This window comes from Manis javanica, chromosome 12, assembly GCF_040802235.1.
Source record: "Manis javanica isolate MJ-LG chromosome 12, MJ_LKY, whole genome shotgun sequence".
Taxonomy (NCBI): Eukaryota; Metazoa; Chordata; class Mammalia; order Pholidota; family Manidae; genus Manis; species Manis javanica.
The window spans coordinates 89,375,408-89,395,866 of NC_133167.1; the positions used below are offsets into that span (position 1 = coordinate 89,375,408).

At 46.5% G+C, this 20,459-nt stretch overlaps 1 protein-coding gene across 5 annotated transcripts; it reads left to right on the plus strand.

Moving 5' to 3' along the window:
• Positions 1-3,369: 3,369 nt before the first annotated feature.
• Positions 3,370-19,934, plus strand: RNF122 (ring finger protein 122). Of its 5 annotated transcripts, none has more exons than XM_017655269.3 (6): positions 3,370-3,795; positions 8,543-8,699; positions 17,103-17,148; positions 17,451-17,492; positions 18,507-18,586; positions 18,849-19,934. In XM_017655269.3, exons 1-6 carry the CDS (start codon positions 3,771-3,773, stop codon positions 18,961-18,963), a joined length of 465 nt encoding a protein of 154 aa, XP_017510758.1. In that variant the 5' UTR covers positions 3,370-3,770; the 3' UTR covers positions 18,964-19,934. The 5 variants fall into 5 exon arrangements, with proteins under 5 accessions (XP_017510758.1, XP_017510757.1, XP_073075119.1 ...); XM_017655268.3 differs by having other exon boundaries at positions 3,371-3,795; positions 18,504-18,586; XM_073219018.1 differs by lacking the exon at positions 3,370-3,795 and adding an exon at positions 3,836-5,400.
• Positions 19,935-20,459: the final 525 nt, after the last annotated feature.

Consider the following 20,459-nt stretch of genomic DNA (forward strand, 5'->3'; position numbering starts at 1 on the left):
TGGCCAAGAGTTGCGTCAACCTCTGAAGACCTCCTGGGACAGAGACCTGCAGGGTATCTGGGCAGAGGAAAGCCCGAACTTTAAAGAATCAAGAATCAAAAGAGGGAAGGATCTCATTTGTCCAAATGTACAATGAAAGCTCTCAACCCCTTCAAAGAATTGCCATGTTCCTCTCATGAAAACTGTTCTATTAAGAAATGAAAAGGTTTGGAGTAAATGTTACAACAGTCCGTGTAATTTTGAAGTGTGATATGCTCAGTTGGAGTTGATTACCACTTTTTAATTGTCACCATGGTTAGCATTCTTTTCCCAATTTTTAGGGCTGGGTTTGGAGGCACATGGAACAGAGTCTCTTACCAAAGGTGAAATGGGGCAGTTTTCACATCCGGGCCCCATGCTCCTCATGAATTAGCTGTTTCTCCCCCAGGCATTTCTCTGGCACCTGCAAGGCTTAAAGTGAGGGGGGCTCGGGTGGGATGGGGAGGCAGTAACAGGATGTGGGGTGGGGGCCAGTGGAAATGGGGAGAATCCTGGCTCCTTAGAACTTTTCCTGGAAGCTTAGTATTTCCTTTCCCTCCTCCTATGGAAGATTTAGAAACAATTTTACTTCAGATTTCTCAAGTGCCTTTAAATATACAATCCGTCATCTTTTTTTGACTCTTTCAGTGTCTTCCTCAATAAAATAACCAGAATTGTCTTCCTGACTCACAAGAAGCGGGGATTTTAAACCATCATCTGGTTGGGGGCCAGTCGGGGGAGACTTCTCTTAATCGTGTTGACATGATGTGGGAACTGAGCCTGTCTTTGACAGGACTTTTCAGTCTAGAAAAAGGCTGGGACTGAATTACCCTTTTCAAGGTTGCCCGAGACAGAAGCCCTTCGGCCTCATCCCCAATCTAAGCCATCATCGGAAGCATGGCCCTGCAGCCACACTGCCCAGGATGGGTGGTGGTGAGGGGGGAATATTGGGAAGGGACACGTGGGATTTTCCAAATTTTAGTCCTTCCGTGTCTCAGGAGATTTTATTGAATGCTTCATATGTCATCTTAAAACATAAATTGTTACAGAACATTCTGTCTGACAATAGTACTTGCAGGACCCCGGACGTTCATGGTCCTGATTGTGCAGCTCCATCTCCATGAGAACCTCCACTGTGCCCCTTCAAGGTATCTTCCCACCTTGGGGCTCTCTTTAGTCTAAATTGGGGAGGTAGTTAATTCCTCACTTCCTGTCAATTTTTCCTTCAAAGGTGGAAAATGTGTGCCCTAGAGGCACTTAGCACCTGTGAGGAAGTCCTTAATGTTAAATCCTCACCTATTAACTTTTCTCCTGAGCCAATGAAAAGAAAGAACAATTGGTTAAGTAACAATTATACACATTTTGAAATCTTCAACACTGTACCTAGACCATGGCTTAATATGGTAACTATGCATATGCACATGCAAATAGCCATTCCGAAAATGTTTCCTGAACCAGACACCGAAAGGACAAAAGTAGTTCTTGTCCTGGAAAAATCTCTAATGAGGAGGGTTAGTGAGGAGAGCAAATTCAGGAAGTCATACAGTTATAAACCCATAACGAACCCTTACATTGTACATGAGAAATGTTGAAAGACACACAGAAAGGGAAGTGATGACAATGGTGAGCCACTGAAGACGTGAATTTCTAGCCCAATGTTACAGAATGTCAGGCACAGAAAGAAAAAGGGCGTTCCAAATGTAAATGATACCATGTACGAAATCACAGTCAAGAAAGAATATTCTGTGTTCAAGGAACAACAAAACTTCCTGGCTGGCCACCAGTGTGTATGGAAGGAGAGTGCATTGGCGTTAGGGAGACAGGCAAAGGCGGGACTGAAAGGGTGGGAATGCCACCCTCCAGAGTTAGTCTTTATCCTGTAAACACCAGAGACCAATAAAAGTTATCCAGCAAGATAAATAATGATCAGATTTATGTTTTAGAAAGACAACTCTGAGCCCTCAGAGAGGATTGATTTAAGAGTAAGATGAGAGCATTGTTTCTCTCAACATAACTGCATGAGACTTTATGGAGAGACAGGGCTTGTTAGATTTAATGAGGCCCATGCTTTGCTTTAATGATTGAATCAGAATCTCGGGCTGGAGGCCTGGGAGTCTGGGGAGGTAACATCTCTAACATAAAGTGATCAGACGGACTCGAGTCAGAGGCCAGTTAGGAAACGTTTGCCACTGTCCAATTAAGAGATGAAGTGAGTTGGGTCTGTATGTGATTCCAATCCTCCAGACTAGCTCACAAAGAAAACCATTGTTTTAAGACAACTATCTAATTAAGTCCTAAAGTATGTGATAAACAGACTGCTCTGTGATCTGCGCCAAGTTGTCTAATACCGTAAACATAATGCTTTTAATTGGCGAAGTACCATATCCCTAATGTTATTTGATGTCAAGGATTAGGGAAAGCTGTCACTCTGTTAACAGATTGTTTCACAGGAAGATGAGACCAAATCAGTCTCATTTGTTTGCTGGCTTGTTTGCTGTTTCCCCGGGCTCTGTAAATCCCCGGAGAGTAGAAACCTCGCTGACTCCCGACCGCGCTGATGTCTCTGGTGCACGGTGAATGCATTCTGAATAAATGACAAAGGAAGAAAGACAGAAATAAGCAAAGGAACTTCAGGTACCAGAAAGCGCAGAGGACGGGCAATTAAGAGCTTCAGTCTTTCTTCCAACTACTTTTATTCGACACCTCTGCGGAGTTGGATGCTGAGGATCATGCCCTTAAGGCACTGCCTATGTTGATTTCTAGTTTTGATTCTGCTACTCAGGAGCGTGGCGCCCTGCCAAATGTCTTAAGCTTAAACTTCAGGCCTTAGATTCTTGTTTGTAAAACAAGGGGCTGGCCAAAAATGAAGTGACAACTAGAGCCCTTTCCAGACCTCACTTTTGGTGATTCATCTGCTTCACCCTCCCGCTAAATGCCCCTTTTGCACCGAGCAAAGGAACATTCTGGTGGCCACCCAGTACCAAGTTCTCGTCTTCCGAGCAGAAGTGTAACCCCTCCCCAGAACTGGCTTCTCTAAGAGCTGTAGAAATGCCAAACGTCTGGAGGTGGAAAACAATGTGGCACTAATTGTTCGGTTTCCTCCGGGTCCCCGGCGGGGGAGGCTGGCCCCCGGCTGTTACGGACAGCGCTCGCGCAGCGCGCTTCACGGGATCGGAGTTTCCCGAGTCCTGGGAAGGTGACGCGGAGGCGCCCCCAGCGCACCGAGGCTCGCTCCTCGGGGGGGCGGGCCCGCAAATGACACCCGAGGCCAGGAGGAGGCTCCCATTGGCCGGAGGGCGGGCGACAGGAGGGGGCGGGGCTTCCGGGGGAGGAAAAGGGAGGGGCGTGCGCAGCCCATGTCAGTTTCGGAGCCAGTGGCCGCACACCTTCGCTGCCCGGGGCTGAGCCGCGTCTCCAGCAAAGGGTTCTCCTGCTTCGCGGGCCACGAGCCGCTGCGGCCTGGGCGCCCCCGTCCCTCCTGCGGCACCCGCGTCCCCTCCGGCCCTGGGGCCCTTCCTGCGTTTACTCCGCGGCGCTTTGGTCCGGGGGACTTTGTTTTCTCCTCTTTCCTCTTTGTTGCTCTAAAACCGAAGCCCCCCACTCCGGAGGGAGCTGCCTCGCGGAGAAAGGCGCCGCTGCGGACTGGTACCACCGGCCTTTCCTGAGGACCCCGCAAGCCGGTGCGCCCACCCCGCCTGCCTTACTCGCCTCCTGCGTTCGTTCGCCTGAGGAAGGGTGCCGAGAACTCATTGATGCACCCATTCCAGTGGTGTAACGGTGAGTCCCGGTCCGAGACGCCGAGGGGGCGCCAGGTTTCAGACCGGACGGAGGGCTCGTGCCCCTCCTTGAGCCAAGTTTCTCGTGAAATGGGACCGGCGAGAAGGCGTCCCGGCGCCCGACTCTGTTCTATACTGCGCGGAATTGGGGGGGGGCGGGGAAATCCAGGTTTCAGTCGAGGGCCAGGAAGGGTCTCCGAACGCGCGGCGGGCTGGGGGCGGGAGAGCCGACGGGTTCGCGGCCTTTGTGTAGCGGCCTCACTCTTCTACCCCCTTCCCCTGCCTTTGTGCGCTCAAACTCCCGTCTTTGTTGTGGTTGTTGGATGAGAAGTAAATCCGCGCTCGGGTTAGGATCTCCTAGAGGGAGCTCAAGTTCCCGGCCGAAACTTTGCAGGCTATTTTAAATATGTATACAATGTAGCGTGCGGGACGCGGCGCGGGGGCGGATTCCCCTGTGTCTTTGTTGGTCTGCTTTGGCTGCCGGGCAGCGTTGTGCCTGCCCAAGACGCCGCATTAAAGAGCCTGGCTTTATTGACTTGATAGAGCCTTGCAGATAGCTCGGCTCCCGGCTACCCTTGGGTGTACGGCTAAGCTGGTGGGAGCCGTGCTCTGTGGTCGCCCGGCCAGACACCGCGCTCGCTCCCCGGGCTTCGGCGTTGGCAGCACCTCCGGACCCAATCGCCCCACCCACCCTTTTTCCTACCCCCGCTTCCTGGCCTGGGTGATGCCAGATTGATTCATCTTACCTGGGGCCTTTTAGCGGTTCAGGTGATACAGTTTGGGCGTGAGTCTGATTCCTCACCCAAGCTACCAAAAGGGCATTTCTTAATGGGTCAATCCAAAACCTGGACTACTAATATCCTTCAATGACCCTAGGGTCAACTGCGTCCTAACGCTTGGAGAGTTTCTAAAGAAGGGGGTTAAAAGTATGGTGGGCTGGCAAGTTAGGGGGGAAAATCCATGCTTGAGAGCAGATTCCTACCATGTCTTGGATTAATTATTTCAAGACGCTTGTGTTTTAAGGCAGAGTTTGGGCAGCATGTGTATGAGCGCCCCCCACCCACCTCTTCCTCTTGCTGGTAGGATCTAATTTCCTGAAAATGAACCAAACTGTGTGTGATAGGCGGGCATTTGCGGGAGAGGCGGGGAGCAGGAGGGTGAGGGCATGCCTGCATCTGGGAAAGATACCCGTTGGCTGGGAAGGAGGACCATTTCCCAGATCCGCTGGTCTTTCTTGGCGGGCCCTTCTCTTGACGTCATTCCAGCTCCCAGGCTGCTACGCTGAGATGAGACATTCTGGTGTCAAGTCTTTCATAGGTCTGCTGAAACAACGCAACGGACCCTTCAGGAGAAGAACCCGGGCAGCTGTCAGTAACCCTGGCCGTTCTACTGGGTGGCCCTCTTTCATATGAGATTTATGAACCCAGAGGACTTGCTGCTGGTGTTCTTCGCTTCTTGAAGTGGCTGAGAGATTCTTCTCGTGTAATTCCAATGAGGAGCCAATACCTACCCCCTATCGCTCTGAAAAATGTTTGGAGCCCCTCTTTCCTCGGGTTGGTATTGTGTTTAAGAGGAAAAACTACATTGTCAGCTTGTGCCAATTCAGGTATTTTTTTCCATTTCTTTTTAACTGTAACACAAGCAAATGGATTGTCTCCTCTTGGCTACGGAGCTCTTCTTAACCTACACCCCCTCATCACATGAAGTCCCAAGCTCACTGACTCAATCCTGGAGCCCCAGGGACAGCCTCTATCAGACCAGATAAACTGGTCAAGATAAACTGATCAGAGGGCTGCTGAGGTGAATACGTACACGTACCCTCTGCAAGGTCCCAGAACAGGAATCCAGATTAAGTTCCTTGCGACCCTAAAGACACCTGGACCCAGCTCCTAAAAGCTGCACGCAGAACCAAGGCAGAGTGGGGGTTCTGCCCTCCTAGAGCACCAAATGCTGCTGAGACAGGCATGGGGAGCCTAAAAATTTGCTTCCCGCCGGCATAGCAAAGTTTAGTAGCTAATTGTTTAAGTTTTTTCAACTCAATTGAAGCCTTTCACAGTAAGAACTACTGCTTTTACTTTTTGTTGCCCCACAATGTCTAGGTCAGTGAGCCAGGCCCTCAACAATACTTGCTGGTTGACTGGCTATTCATTAGCTGAGGGCAGTTTCTGGGCAGTTTTCCCAAACATCAGTCTCCTTTTGGAGTGGGAACTTTTGCCAGGGGTAGCAGGTTGTCTTGAGAAACTTGAATTACTTATGTGTTGACTGGTTAATCGAGGACAAGCTGAATGCCAGGTGAGGTGCGGGGGAATATGTAAAAGTCCAAGCCACCATCCTCAGGCCTGGGAGCATGCAGGCTTGTGAGGGCTCTCATCTCTGATACGTGGACTGTGGATGCACCTGCACTATGGTGCCTCACTTTGATGATGAAAACCTTTGTCTCTCTTCTTCCCTAGACCATAAAATAGTCCAGTCATTCTTCTTTTACATGTCCCATGTCTATCATGGTACTTGTTATATAATCAAGAATCCAAAATGGATTCTTGGAACAACTGGGCAGCGTTAAGACAGTTACTGAGCGTGCAGGAGCCGGACGTGAGATCCAGGCTCTGAGCACTGTAGACATCACGGAGGAGTAGGGTCACTGGAGTATCACAAAGGCTTGGTGAAGTTAGGGAGCAGAGAGGGAGTTTCAGGCAGGGAAAGAGGCGTGATCATAGGTACAGAAGCCAGTAAGGACACGGTTGGGCAGGAAATAGACTGCCACATGCTGGTGGACCCTGGACAGGGCAGTGGAGAGGAGTCCTGTGCGTGCATGTTCAAGAGCACTGGAAGCCGGCACGAGTCTGGGAAATACGTGATAGAAACCAAGTGGGAGGATATGTCAGACATGTCTGCTAAGTTAGAGGAGGGCCTAGACCTCAGTTAGGTGTCTGGGATACGGACTTGGAATAGAATTGGGCCCCAAATCTGTTTGGAATAGAGACTTGACAATAGAATTGAGCACAAAATCTGAACGAGTTTTGGAGGGACACTTATTGTACGGTCACTAGATTGATGTAGTGGATGACGAGTGACGAGGTGTATGGATGTCAAAGATGACTTCCAGTCATTCAGGCCACTCTTCTGCTGAGTTGTGGCAGCACTGATAATCATCATGTGGAATTCTGAAATATATTCAAGGGTTCTGGCTTCTAACCAAGATGTCAGGAAAGCACTTAAAACTCATGTTGAAGGCTTGAGTACCCAAGTCTTTGGACCAGGACTTCTTAGCCGTTTGTGGACAGGTTATTTCCTAATTGAGTCTTGTCCCCATTGTTGGGGAAAGTAATGTTTCATCGTGACATTTCAAAGGTTAAATCAGTGGCATGAGAATGTGCTTGGAATGTAGCAGGTACATAGATGATAAATTCTAGTTTTTCATCTCACCACTTTCTGAAATTCAAGAAATATCAGCTTATCTTCAGGATCACTATGATTTTTTTGCCAGCAAGCAGGAAAAATCACTCAACTGGCTTTTGTTTATATCCTGGTTTGTTTTATTCCCCTTATGGTTTAACATTGTAGAAAATGTAGTGACCATCAGAACCAAGATAGAGAGTGGCTCCAGGATTGGTTAACCCAGCAATTTAACTGACAGTCTTCCCTCTTTTCTCCTTTCCCTATGCCCTCTGCCACCGTCTGCCATTGACTTTCTATTGAACTGCTCTCCTTCCAGCTACGACTTGGCTGCTGCTCGCTGTTCAGGTGTTTCAGGGAGATGTGACCCCCCACCCCCCTGCAAAAAAAAAAGGATAAAAACCTTTCTTTGTCTAGCAGACCTGTTGTTTATTTGCCAGAAACCGGTCATATACATACCTCAACACCAAACCCTGGCCGGGGGAACTACCATGATTGGTAGACCATCAGGATTTACCCTGAGTCATATGAGAAGGGGAAGCATCTGCTGGCTGGCCCGTGCTTCCCACACATACAGCAATTGCTGATCCTACAGCAGTTTGCTAATGACCTCGTTAAAGTGTGGGTTCGAATTCATTTCATTTGGGGTGTTTCTGAATTTCTAATGCTGTCACTATGGGACTGCACATCAAGGCTTTGAGCAGAAAGGGGTAAGGTGGGCACTAAAAGTAAGCTGCAAACTCCCACCTCCTTGCCCTCCTGCCACTTTCTGGAATGCTGGCTCAGCTTTAGAGGTGAACAGTTTCTATCCTGGTGAAGCTTGTCTTCTGGAGCAGGTGGCTTAATAATGACAGAGAACCTTTCTGACTGCACTTTGCAATTTACAAAGCATATTTCTCACACCATCATTTTCAGTCCTCTCTGTATTTGGCTTGTTTTCATATGGCAAAGTGATGCCTAGAGAGGTAATTTCTTAAAGGTCACATAGCCAGGGAGAGGGGGAATTGGGATCCAAATACACGTGGCTGTTCATTTCACTGTTGGTACTATATGGGCTTCATTGGAATTGAATTTTCCATTTTCTGCCCATTGCCTGAATGTTGGATCCCCTAGATAGGGGTGCTGTTTTAAGGCCTATGTGTAGTATCCCATTTCATATATTGGTTAAGAAATTTGCCCAAGAACACATAGCTGGTAAGTGTTAGAGCTAGGAAATAAACTTAAGCCCCTGAATCAGGTTTTGGAGCTCCGAGCCTGCCCTTTCTCTCTCCGTCCTTGATGACGCAGACTACCACCAGTCCCCATGGTGAATTGCCAACTCTAAAATTCTTTTTCTTCCCCCTTTCTTGCAGGGTGTTTCTGTGGCCTGGGACTGGTTAGCACCAACAAGTCCTGCTCGATGCCACCCATCAGTTTCCAGGACCTTCCTCTCAACATCTACATGGTCATCTTTGGTACAGGCATCTTTGTCTTCGTGCTCAGCCTCATCTTCTGCTGCTATTTCATCAGGTGGGCGGCTCACTGGCCAACCTGTAACGGGAGGAGTGGGGAAGGAGGCGGCCAACCCACCACGGCTCCCATAGTAGAGTCACCAGCCTCATACCAGGGCCACTGCTTCGAGAACAGGACTCAGCCTGCCCTCCGCTGGGCCCCTGAGGCCTGGGGTTTCTGGGGTTTCTATTTACATCAGCCTATCAAGTTGTCCCAGAGCATATAAGGTCACCACGGGTTGGGCTGCATCCTGCCTCTTGGCCAGTTATTTTTATTCTAAGATTGTGTAGAATTACTGCCTGACCGAGCTACATCATTGGTGGCCCCCCAACTGTCACTCTGCCCCTGACTCACAACCTCTGGGTGACCAGAGATGGGTGGGCACCAGTTAAACCACTGACGTGTTCCTCTGCTCTCCTGGGGAATCCTGTTCGCCCTCCAGATGCTAATATTAGCCGGCTGGTATCTGGAGCACTGCTTGTTTATTCTGCCTTGTAAGCTCTTATTTTTGAGAGTCAAAAAAACCTAAAAATGTCATTTAATTCTTACTGCATAGAGATCCAAAGAAGGACTTGAGCTTGGCAGGGCTAGCCAAGCTCCAGGACCTGTTACTTTACATCCTGTTGAAAGACACAGGGACCAATGCCTGTCTTGTATGAAAAACTGGGGACATGACTGGTATTTAGAGTGTAAATTAAAGCAGTGTTTCTGACTAGGACTTGCTGTTGGTGTTACCAGTTCCCATTGTTCAGGACTGCCCTGCATACTGGGGAAGCTTGAGCGTCCCTGGCTCGGTCCTTGGGGCCACGGTGATAACCAGTCCCCCTCCCCACCACCACACATCACCAAGGCTGAGCTGGGGTCCAGGCTATGGTCTGATCAAAGCATTTAAGATTAAATTCAGATGAAGGAGGAAGGGGTTCTGGCTCCCACCTGAGGTGTCCCACTGGTTTGGGGGTTCACCTGGAAGGAGGCTAGTGGGAAGGCAGACACCTGTCCCTACTCCTGTGGCTGGAAGAGGAAGCCCCTCAGCCCCTGCTTCCCAGCATTGCCATGGGCTGCCTTGAGCCTCTTCTTTCTCAACTTCAAAAAGTCCCTAGGACTGGAATTTGCAGACGGGATAGTGGTTTATTTTCTCTTCTGTACAGATGAGTCTAAAATTTGCTTCTAATTATTCAGTGGGGGTTAGGGTAGATTTCTGGTTTCTCTCCACCCCTCCCTTTTCCCCAAGTCTAAGTTTCTTCCTGACCACAAGCCACCCCCATCTCCCCATATGAAGCAATTTATGCAATTCCCCAGAGACCAAAGATGGCCCCATATCAAATACCAAAGATTTATGTATGATTCTGGGAGGACTCTATAAAACCAACTCCAATACTTGGTACACACACACACACACACACACACACACGCGTGCGCGCGTGCATGCATGCCAAACTACAAAGGTAGTCAAGGAGAAAAAAATCTAGAAAATCACTCTGGGCCAGTAAGTGGGCAACCAGCGTTCATGCCCTGTTTCTGCCACTAATAGGTGAGACTGTAGGTTTTAACTACTCTTTACCTGGCACACACTTTCTGTGTGCCAGGCATGAGGGGTCAGCATTCTTAAGCTCCCTTAGTCCTCAGAACATGCAGTTTAGGTATTAGTCCCCCTTATAAATGAGAAAATCCATGCTGAGCAGCGAAGGATTTCCCCACAGTCCTGTTTAAGGGAAGATACGGAGGTGGGCTAGCCTGGTGACAGTCGTGGTCTCCCAGCTGCCGTCGGTTCGCCTTCTCTGATTCTTGATCCGAGACTGGGAAGTGGAGGAGCAGCTCACTGGCCACCCCCTCACAGCTAGAGTGAGATAGGGGCCCTGCAGAAGGACAGACTGAGGAGCTGGGTAAGGCCAAGTTATTTTTGTTTGTCTGGAGTAAGGGAACAGGAGAGTAACCACGTGACACCAGCAGCTTTCCCCACTGTGGGGCTGCTGGGCACCACCTGTCCCTTCTGCAGTAATCTGCTGCTCACTCCCACCCTCTGTTCTGCAGCCTGCCTGAGCCAATGACCCCAGAGCCTCATGGTTCCAGAGGCCCACTGGTGTGTGGCAGCCTGTGGGTGTCTATATATAGAAAGACACACAAGCCCAGAAACCACTTCCTTTCACTGCCTCTTGGTTTCCTCCTCAGCCAGAATAGGACCATGACCCCCTCCCAGCCAGTGAGCTCATGGGCCAAGGCCAGCTTCCCCTTCCCAGCTCCCCCTGCTCACTCCCCTCTCCCCTGAGGAGCGGACCTCTGCCCTACACAGGATGGAGGGGCCAGGGAAGTATGAACAGGCAGGAAAGAAACAATGACTTTCAGGACCCAGCTGCATTGTTTGCTCCAGAAGGGAAGAAGAAGTCAGGGGTCGCCATTAGCAGTGGCTAGAAATGGTCTCATTGAAATCAGGTTATTTTTAGTAGCTTTGCTCACCCAGCAGCTGAGAAGGCCACCTGTCCCCTGTCCAAAGTTGTAGGCACTAAATTCCTCACTGCGGTGGCCCTGGGTCTGAGCTTTCTGCTTTTGTTTCCCTTGCAACCTTTTGGCCCCATGTTTTCAGGAGCTCTGCCTCCCTGATCTGGAAATGTACATTCAGGTGAGGGTGCCACTCTGAAACCTGTCACTGTTATCATAGTCCAGGGCTCTGCAGGTCAGCCTTCTGAAAGATCCTTGACTCAGACCATTAAATGGAGCCCGGCAGACAAAAGGGACAAGAGTGGGGAAGGGCATACCATGGACATCCATGATACAGCAAGTAGGAAGTACAGCACATGCTGCATAGTTATAGCCATGTTGCAGGTGAGGTGGTACAGGCTCAGAAGATGTGTGGCATCCCCTCATTCTGGGTTAAACAGCAGGCTGCCCACTTCCTCATTCACTGCACATACCTGGTACCGCAACAGGGTCTCCCTGGGAAGGCAGCTGTGAGCACCCTGACAGTGAGAACACTTTCTTCCTTCCCCAGGTTAATTCCACATTGTCCTGGTCGCATGGTTCATTTAAGCTCTGGATGCTTCCTTCCCTGCCCCTCTCATGTCGAAGTGAGGACAGAGATGTATGTGTATACATGAAAGCCTTTTTTAAAAAAACTGAAATGTAGTTGATTTTCCAATGTTACTAGTGATTCCACAATTATATGCATTACAAAATTCTCATGAGGATAAGTATAATCTGTCACCATTCATAGTTATTACAGTATAACTGACTATATTTCCTATGCTATGCTTTATATCCACATGACTTATTTATTGTGTAAATGAAGCATGTACCTCTTTGTCCCCTTCACCCATTTTACCCATACCCCCATTCCTTCTACTTTGGCAACCACCAGTTTATTCTCTGTATTTATGAGTCTGTTTTCTTGTGCATTTGTTTTGTCTTTTTTGATTTCTATTTCCCTTAGCGTAATACTCGCTAGGTCCAACCATGTTGTGAAAGGCAATATCTTATTCTTTTTATGGGTGAGTAATATTCCATAGTAGATATGTACCACATCTTCTTTATTCATTCATTCATCAATGGACAATTTAGGTTGCTGCCTTATCTGGGCTGTTGTAAATAATGCTACAATAAACATAGGGGTGCATGTATCTTTTCAGATTAGTGTTTTTGTTTCTTGGGTATATACCCAGAAGTAGAATTACAGAGTTGTATATTATTTTCATTTTTAGTTTTTTGAGGAACTTAACATACTGCTTTCCAGAATGGTCTTTTTTGCACGTAGCTATCCAGTTTTCCTAACACAATGTATTAAAGAGACTTTTTCTCCCATTGTATATTCTTGCTTCCTTTATCATAATTGTCCATATAAGCATGGGTTTATTTCTGGGCTGTCTATTCTGTTGCATTGATCTGTGTGATTTTTTTTTGTGCCAGGACCATATTGTTTTGATTATTTTATCTTGTAGTATAATTTGAAATCAGGGAACATGATACCTCCACCTTTGTTCTTCTTTCTCAAGATTGTTTTGGCTATTTTGGGTCTTTTGTGGTTCCATATAAATGTTAAAATTATTCTAGTTCTGTGAAAAATGCCTGTGGTATTTTGATAGGGATTATATCCAATCTGTAGACTGCTTTGGGTAGGTGGCCATTTTAACAACATTAATCCTTCCAATGGCTTAGTATTTTTTTCCATTTATTTGTGTCATCTTTGATTTCTTTTATCAGTGTTTTACAGTTTTCAGAGTACAGGTCTTTCATCTCCTTGGTTAAATTTATTCCTAGGTATTTTATTCTTTTTGATGCAATTGTAAACGGGATTGTTAATTTCTCTTTCTGGTAGTTTGTTATTAGTATATAGAAACACAACGGATTTCTGTATATTGATGTTGCATCCTGCAACTTTACTGAATTCATTTATTCAAATAGTTTTTAAATAAGACTTAAGGGTTTTTGATCTCTAATATGTCATCTGCAAATAATGATGATTTTAATTCTTTCTTTTACCAAGTTGTATACCTTTTATTTCTTTTTCTTGTCTGATTGCTATGGCTAGACCTTCTAGTACTGTGTTGAATAAAAGTGGTGAGAGTGGGCATCCTTGCCTTGTTCCTGATTTTAGAGGAAAACTTTGTGCTTCTAACCACTGACGATGGTGTTAACTGCACAGTTGTCATATATTATGTTATATTCCCTCTGTACCCATTTTATTTTAAGTTTCATCATGAATGGATATTGAATTTTGTCAAATATTTTTTCTATACCTTTTGATGATCATATGGTTTTTATCTTTTTGTTAATATGGTATATCACATTGATTGATTGCTGGATATTAAACTCTCCTTGTTGCAGTTCTGGAATAAAGCCCATTTGGTCCTGGTGAATCATTCCTTAATGTATTTTTTAATTTGACTTGTTAATATTTTGTTGAGGATTTTTTCATCTATATTCATCAGGGGTGCTAATCTATAATTTTCTTCATAGTGTCTGGTTTTAGTATTGGGTGATGGATTTGGCCAGCCCCATAGAATGAATTTGAAAGCATTCCTTCCTTTTCTATATTTTAGAATAGTTTGGGAAGGATAGGTATTAACTTTTCTTTAAATGTTTGGTAGAATCCACCTGTGAAGCTATGAAGTCCTGGACTTTTGTTTGTTGTGAGTTTTTTGACTACCAGTTTGATTTTGTTACTAATGATTGGTTTGTTCAGATTTTCCATTTCTTTCTGGTTCAGTCTTGAAGATTCTAGAAATTTACCCATTTCTTCTAGATTGTTCAATTTGTTGGCATATAATTTTTCATACTAATCTCTTATAATCCTTTGTATTTATGTGGTATTGGTTGTTATTTCTCCTTTTTCATTTCTGATTTTGAGTCCTTTTTCTCAATGAGTCTAGCTAAAATAAATAGTTATCAATTTTGTTTAATACAAACAATAAAATTTACAATACAAAATTAATAAAAAATCTTTTAATTTCTTTAATCTTTTCTGATGTTTTATTTAGTCTCTATTTCATTTATTTCCACTCTGATCTTTATTATTTCCTTTGGCTTTGTTTTTTCTTTTTCTAGTTACTTTAGATGTAAAGTTAGACTAAGAGTTTTATTGCTTCTTGAGGTAGGCCTGTGAGCCAAAGATTTTGGACTATTGTGTTTCTGTTATTCAATGTCCTGGGTATTTTTTTAAATTTTCTCATTGATTTCTTCACTGACCCATTTGTTGTTTAGTAGCATGTTATTTAGTCTCCACGTGTTTGTGTTTTTCTTGTAATTGATTTCCAGTTTCATACCATTGTGGCTGGAAAAGATGCTTGATGTGGTTCTTAAATTAATTGAGACTTGTTTTGTGACCTAACATGTGATCAGTCCTTGAGAATGTTCCGTGTGCACTTGAAAAAAATGTGTATTCTGCTGTTTGGGGATGGGATGTTGTATATATATATATACAACTTAAGTATATATATATATATTTAAATCCATATGGTCTGATGTCTCATTCAAAGCCACTCTTTCTTATTGATTTTCTGTCTAGATGATCTATCCATTGATATAAGTGGGGTCTTAAAGTCTCCTGCTATGATTGTGTTAATGTCAAAGTCTCCCTTTATGTCTGCTAATATTTGCTTTAAATATTTGGGTGCTCCCTAGTTGTGTGCATAGATATTTACAATCTGGTTGGATTGATCCCTTTATCACTATGTTATGCCCTACTTTGTCTCTTGTTATAGTCTTTGTTTTAAAGTCTGTTTTGTCTGATGTAAATATTGCTACCCCAACTTTTCTTTTTTGCTTAATTTGCCTGAAATCTCTTTTTCCATCCCCTCTCATTCACTCTGTATATCTTCAGATCTGAAGTGAGTCTCTTGTAAGCACCATATAGATGGTCTTTATTTATTTATTTTTTCAGTCACCCACAGTCTTTTGATCAGAACATTTAAACCATTTTTCATGTGGAGTAATTATTGGTAACTATGTACTTATTGCATTTTGTTCACTGTTTTCTGATTGTTTTTGTAGTTCTTCTCTTTTCCTTTCTTCTCTTTCTTCCTTGTGATCAATGACTAACAATTTCTTTAGTGTTAGGCTTGAATTCCTCTATTTTTTGTGTATCTATTCTAGGCTTTTGGTTTGTGGTTACCATGAAGTTTATAAATAACATCCTAAGTATATAGCAGTCTACATTAAGTTGATGATCTCTTATATTCAAGCATATCCTAAAAGTACTGCCTTTTTATACTCTTTCCTCCATGTTTATGTATATGATGATGTCACAGTTTACATCTTCTATTTTGTGAATCCCTTAACCTAAGGTATAACTGATGTCACTACTTTTGTCTTTTAACGCCAAACTAGTGTTTAAGTGGTTGATCTACTTTTACTATATGTTTGCTTTGTCAGCCTGTCCTACCATGCTGTGGGGTTGTATGGTTTTGCCCCACCTCCTGCATCTTCCGCCTCTCTGGTAGTGGGTCCAGCTTTGCAAGGCCCATGATGCATTACCTCACTCCCCTTGACTGAGGCTCATGATTTTGAAATTGTCTTCTTCTAACTCAGGTCAGCAATCTTTTTCTGCAAAAGGAAAAATATTTTAGGCTTTGTGGGTCATGAAATCTGTCTTAACTACACAACTCTACTATACAAAAGAAGCCATAGACAATAGGTAAACTGTGATTGTGGCTGGCTTCAGTAAAATGTAACGGGCACTGAAACTTAAGTTTCATATAATTCTTGCATGACATGAAGCATTCTTTTGATTTCTGCTTTGAGCCATCTAAAAATAAAAACGAGTGGCCTCTAAAACAAGTGGCCAGGTGGCTTTGGCCTGCAGGCCATAGTTTGCTGCCCCTATTGTGACTTGATGAACTGCCGGTGTTTCCTTCTGATAACCCAGATTTGTGGTAGAAATGATCAATGAGAGAGAAAGCCCCTGTACACTGCAAAAGTTTTCTTTCACTGAAAAATAGAAAAAAAAATTAATGCATAATCATGGTCCAGCCATTTGCATAGTAAGCCATTCAGAGAATTGTAGGCTTGTTGATAAAAAGGTGCTTCTTCCCATATTCTCAGGTTTAGCCCATCATAGTCCTATTTGGTGAAACAGCCCAAATTATGTGTGACAGAGATCAGGCTCTCTAGTCACATAGACTTTGATTCAGATCTGGACTCTGCTGCCAACTAGCTCTGAAGTTTAGACAAGTTACTTATTTGGACTTCATTTTCTTCATCTGTAAGGAGAAAAGTCTATCCCTCTGAAAGCTGTTGGGAGTCATCCGGAACATACAGAGTGTGTTCGCGCAGGGATCAGTGTCTCGCGAGTCCTGGGTAACTGCTGTGCTGTTGCCGTTAGTCACAAGCTGCTGTGTTTTGGCCATTGAGAGTCAGGCTGCATGCAGGCCACCGGCTTGAAGCAAAAAGGAGAAAACAAAGAAGGGCTCGCCCATGTTTGCCACTGTGAGTGGGAGTGTGCTTTGGGTCCAGAGTACTCGTGCTCTCTGGGTGGAAAATTCCCCAGGGTCGACAGAGACTTATTTATCCTGCTACCCTGACTCAATGGAAATAGCCCTTTTAAGAATATCTAACTAATCCTTAGACGCAGTAAGCAGATTTTTGGTCTATATATTTGGGGAGCCTGAAGGAACTGACCTGCTGGAAATGGTGAGGAGAATGAGTGAACTATTCAGGGTACTACTATGCCAAAGAATTCCCTCGTCTGTGGGACCTGACAGTAAGTTTTGGGGTGGCTGAGGCTGAGTAAGAATCTGAGTCCTTAATCCATTCTGGGTGATCTGCATGGGTCCAAAACTATACCCCATGGCAGCTATGGGATGAGAGACCCCTGTGGGGAGCACCCCATCCCCAGAAGAATGCCCCTTGCAGCTAGCTGGCCTCTCCTGCCTTGAATGCCTCTGTTTACACAAAGCATAGTAACCTCTTCTCTCCTTTCCCTTTCTCCCCCAGCAAACTGCGGAACCAGGCGCAGAGTGAGCGATATGGCTATAAGGAGGTAAAGGGCCACATCTTCCCTGGAGACCTCCATGCTCCTTAACTGTAGGTGGGGGGGAGCAAGCCAGCTTAAGAAGTCCCGGGCCTGGAGCTGCCCTTGGCCTCCCCTCTGGCTCTCCGAGGCAAACTCCTTGCACTGTCCTCAAGCCAGGCTGGGCACAGGCAGAGCCCAGAGCCCTCCCTGTTGACGGGAGGGAGAGGGAGGTGCTCCCTCATGGGACTGGGGTCTCTCCTCACTGGTCGATGCCCCCTGGCTTCTGTGGCTGTTTCCTTCTGACACCTTGCCTCTTCTTTTCTGGGCAGGTGGTGCTTAAAGGTGATGCCAGGAAGTTACAGTTATATGGGGTGAGTGTCCTGGGGCAGCATGTGGGAGGCCCCAGCAGGTAAGGCAAACAGCACCTTCTCCAGCTCCCAGCCTGGACCCTTTCAGCAACCTTTTTAGTCCCTGCCTTCATATCTTCACATCAGAGTGACTCAGTTCAGTAGGTTATCAATAAATGGAATTCTTAATGTCTGGAAGCAGTACAGACAGAAAACATAAAGGGATCCCACAGGGTAAGTGGTGACATGTGGCCCCAGGAAGCCTGTTGTACTTTATCTGCAGGGAGAGGGTGGTCGCACCAGTCCATGCCATGGGCAGATTGCAGCTAACTTTTCCGCGTTCAGACTCCATGTCTGACATAGGCTGTTTCCTCCTCCTTTCCTACCATTGCCCCTGAGGTTGCCTGACTCGTCTCCCAGGAATTCCTTCCATGACCAGGGACCTCCTTCCTGCAGGGTGCTTCTCGTCTGCAAGCTGGGAGTATCTCAGATGTCACCAGGCACGAAACAGGAAACATGCCTTATTTTGTCCCTCTTTTTAATGTCCGCTATGACATCTCAGCAAGTCAGGTGCTCTCCAGGCCCTCCTGGAGAGGAGTAAATTCAGCTGAGATCCAAGAGGCTAGTAAGAGGGACGTGAAGCTGGATTTAAACTGAATTAAACCATATACATACCCCCACCCTTGCCTCTAATTATGGATACATGCGTCCTTGCCAAATCCACCATATAGACCAGATTAAAAACCATTCTTCTAGCATAGCTCTGCCCAATGGAAGTTCTGTGATGACAGAAATGTTCTCTATGTTCGCTGTCTAGTTGGAGGGCCTCGAGCCACATGGTGGCTGTTGAGCCCATGTGTGGTTAATGATTCCCATGCTGTCGGTGCTATTTTATAAAACAGGACTAACATCTCTGTGGCTGGTACGGAGAGCATGCTAGAGCTCGGTCTCCTGGGGTGGGGGTGAGCACGGGGTGCCGATGAGTCGGGAGGGTCTGCCCGGCTCTGCTCTCACACAGCCCCCTTCCTTCCGCAGCAGACCTGTGCAGTCTGTCTGGAGGACTTCAAGGGGAAGGACGAGCTAGGGCTGCTGCCGTGCCAACATGCCTTTCACCGCAAGTGAGCATCCACTGGGGGGATGTGGGCCCAGGGGTGCCTTTTGAAAGAAATAAGAGGGAGGAAGCTTCTAGAACCTCTAGGCCCTGCCCTTTGCCAGTGATGCCCTACATCCTGCCTGGAAACCAAGCAAGCCAGAGGGGTTAGATCAGAGTAAGGATAGAGAGGTTCTTGGTCAAAGAAGCTGTTGGGCTTTATGAATGAGACCCCTGGAGCAGGTTGGGGGGTCTTCTTGGAAAAAAAACAGGTCATCCTTTGCCCACAGGTGTCTTGTGAAGTGGCTGGAAGTGCGCTGTGTGTGCCCGATGTGTAACAAGCCCATCGCCGGGCCCTCAGAGGCCACCCAGAGCATTGGGATCCTGTTGGATGAGCTGGTGTGAGGGCTGCCTCCTCACCACGGCCTGGAGACCTCCTGTCATGAGTTCCTGGTCCCTCTGCACAGCCACAGGGAACAAGACCTTGGGGTGGTGACGCTCATGCCTCACCTGAAGGCCGAGGCAGTGCAGGGCTGGTTGCTCACCGTCAGGTGCCACCAGACTTGCCCCTCCTTTCTGCTTCCTGAAGCCTCCTTCCCTGCTCCTCTGAACTGATGGGGTGGCAGGACCCCCCCGAGGCCATTGTGTCCTCGTACTGGACCGTCTGCCTGCCTTGTCCTTGAACTGGGGAAAGCAATCCACCCCACTCTGGCCCAGAACTTGAAGCGTACCCTGAGCCTGCCCCTGAGGAGGACCTGCCGCCATGACCTAGAAGGGATGAGATGGGCTTCGCCCCCGGTGACCTCCCCCAGCCCGCCAACCCCTTCCAGAGGAAGGGCAGATGGGAGGGAACAGGCGGGAGCCCAGTGCCCCCAGTGGAAGCAGGAGGCTCTGCAGGCAATCCGGAAGAGCAGGGCCACGCAAAAGAAAGTCGATGTTTACACGGACCTATGAAAACCCAGGCGGGCTGCCGCCGCTGACTGCAGGGTAACAGGGGCAGATCCCTCCCCCTGCGAGGACTTGAGGTGCTATCCGTTCCTGTCTTGTTCTTCCTCAGCTAATCTCAGAGCCTCCTGCTCCATCGTGGGGTTGGGGTACCCCCTAAGGAAAGGCTGGGTCTACACACAGATAAATTCCCAGGGGCTTTTTCTAAAGGAGCAAAAGGGGCCTGGGGATGGGGTGTCTGACGGTTAAGGCAGCAACAGATACCCTCTTCCCCTTTGTAAATAGTATTTTTGTACTTCCCACCCCCTCAGGCTTTATACCTGGAATCCCCTGAATGGAGAAGATGGGGTTTTCCATTCCTCCCCCTAGTAGGTGAGGGTGGGAGAAAGGTATGTATTTAAGGAAAATTAAATTTAATAAGTTTCTCTAAACTTCTGCCTATTGTTGTGGCCTGTGTTGTTGGCCTTTTTTTTGCCAAGAGGGAACACAGTTCTCTCACCGCCTCTTCTCACATCCCCAAGCTCAAGTCACATGTGCACAAACTTCCTAATCCTTAAAAAGAAAAATTGATATCGCATTCTTTCCTTTATAGCATAGGTTAGGACTAACCTCTAAGTACTTTAAGACCTGATTAAGCCAGGCTCATTCATCTGATTTCTAGAATATTTTTAAGTTGATGGATGCCCATGCAGCATGTCATCAAATGCTGAAATTAATAAGACTTGAAATTAGTAGAATTCTACCTGTGACTCAAGCAGCTGTGTTCATAATACAGCTAAAGGTCCAGAGACTGCCACAGAGGCTTGATCATTCCCTTATGACACCTTTTTTTTACCTACTAGCTGACAATCATGGATACATCCTACCCCACCCACGCCACATCTGAAAGTATTGCTTCATTAACATTTCATGCACCTGTGGGCATTCTGCACCCATGCCTTTCAGCTTTGCTCTCT

What these genes read in the sequence shown, in the direction of transcription:
- RNF122 (XM_073219017.1), top strand. Translation starts at nt 5,286, where the DNA reads ATGAGGAGCCAATACCTACCCCCTATCGCTCTGAAAAATGTTTGGAGC. An exon ending in GGAAGTTACAGTTATATGGG is followed by an intron (nt 17,493 to 18,503) that starts GTGAGTGTCCTG and finishes TTCCTTCCGCAG; the next exon opens with CAGACCTGTGCAGTCTGTCT. An exon ending in CAACATGCCTTTCACCGCAA is followed by an intron (nt 18,587 to 18,848) that starts GTGAGCATCCAC and finishes CTTTGCCCACAG; the next exon opens with GTGTCTTGTGAAGTGGCTGG.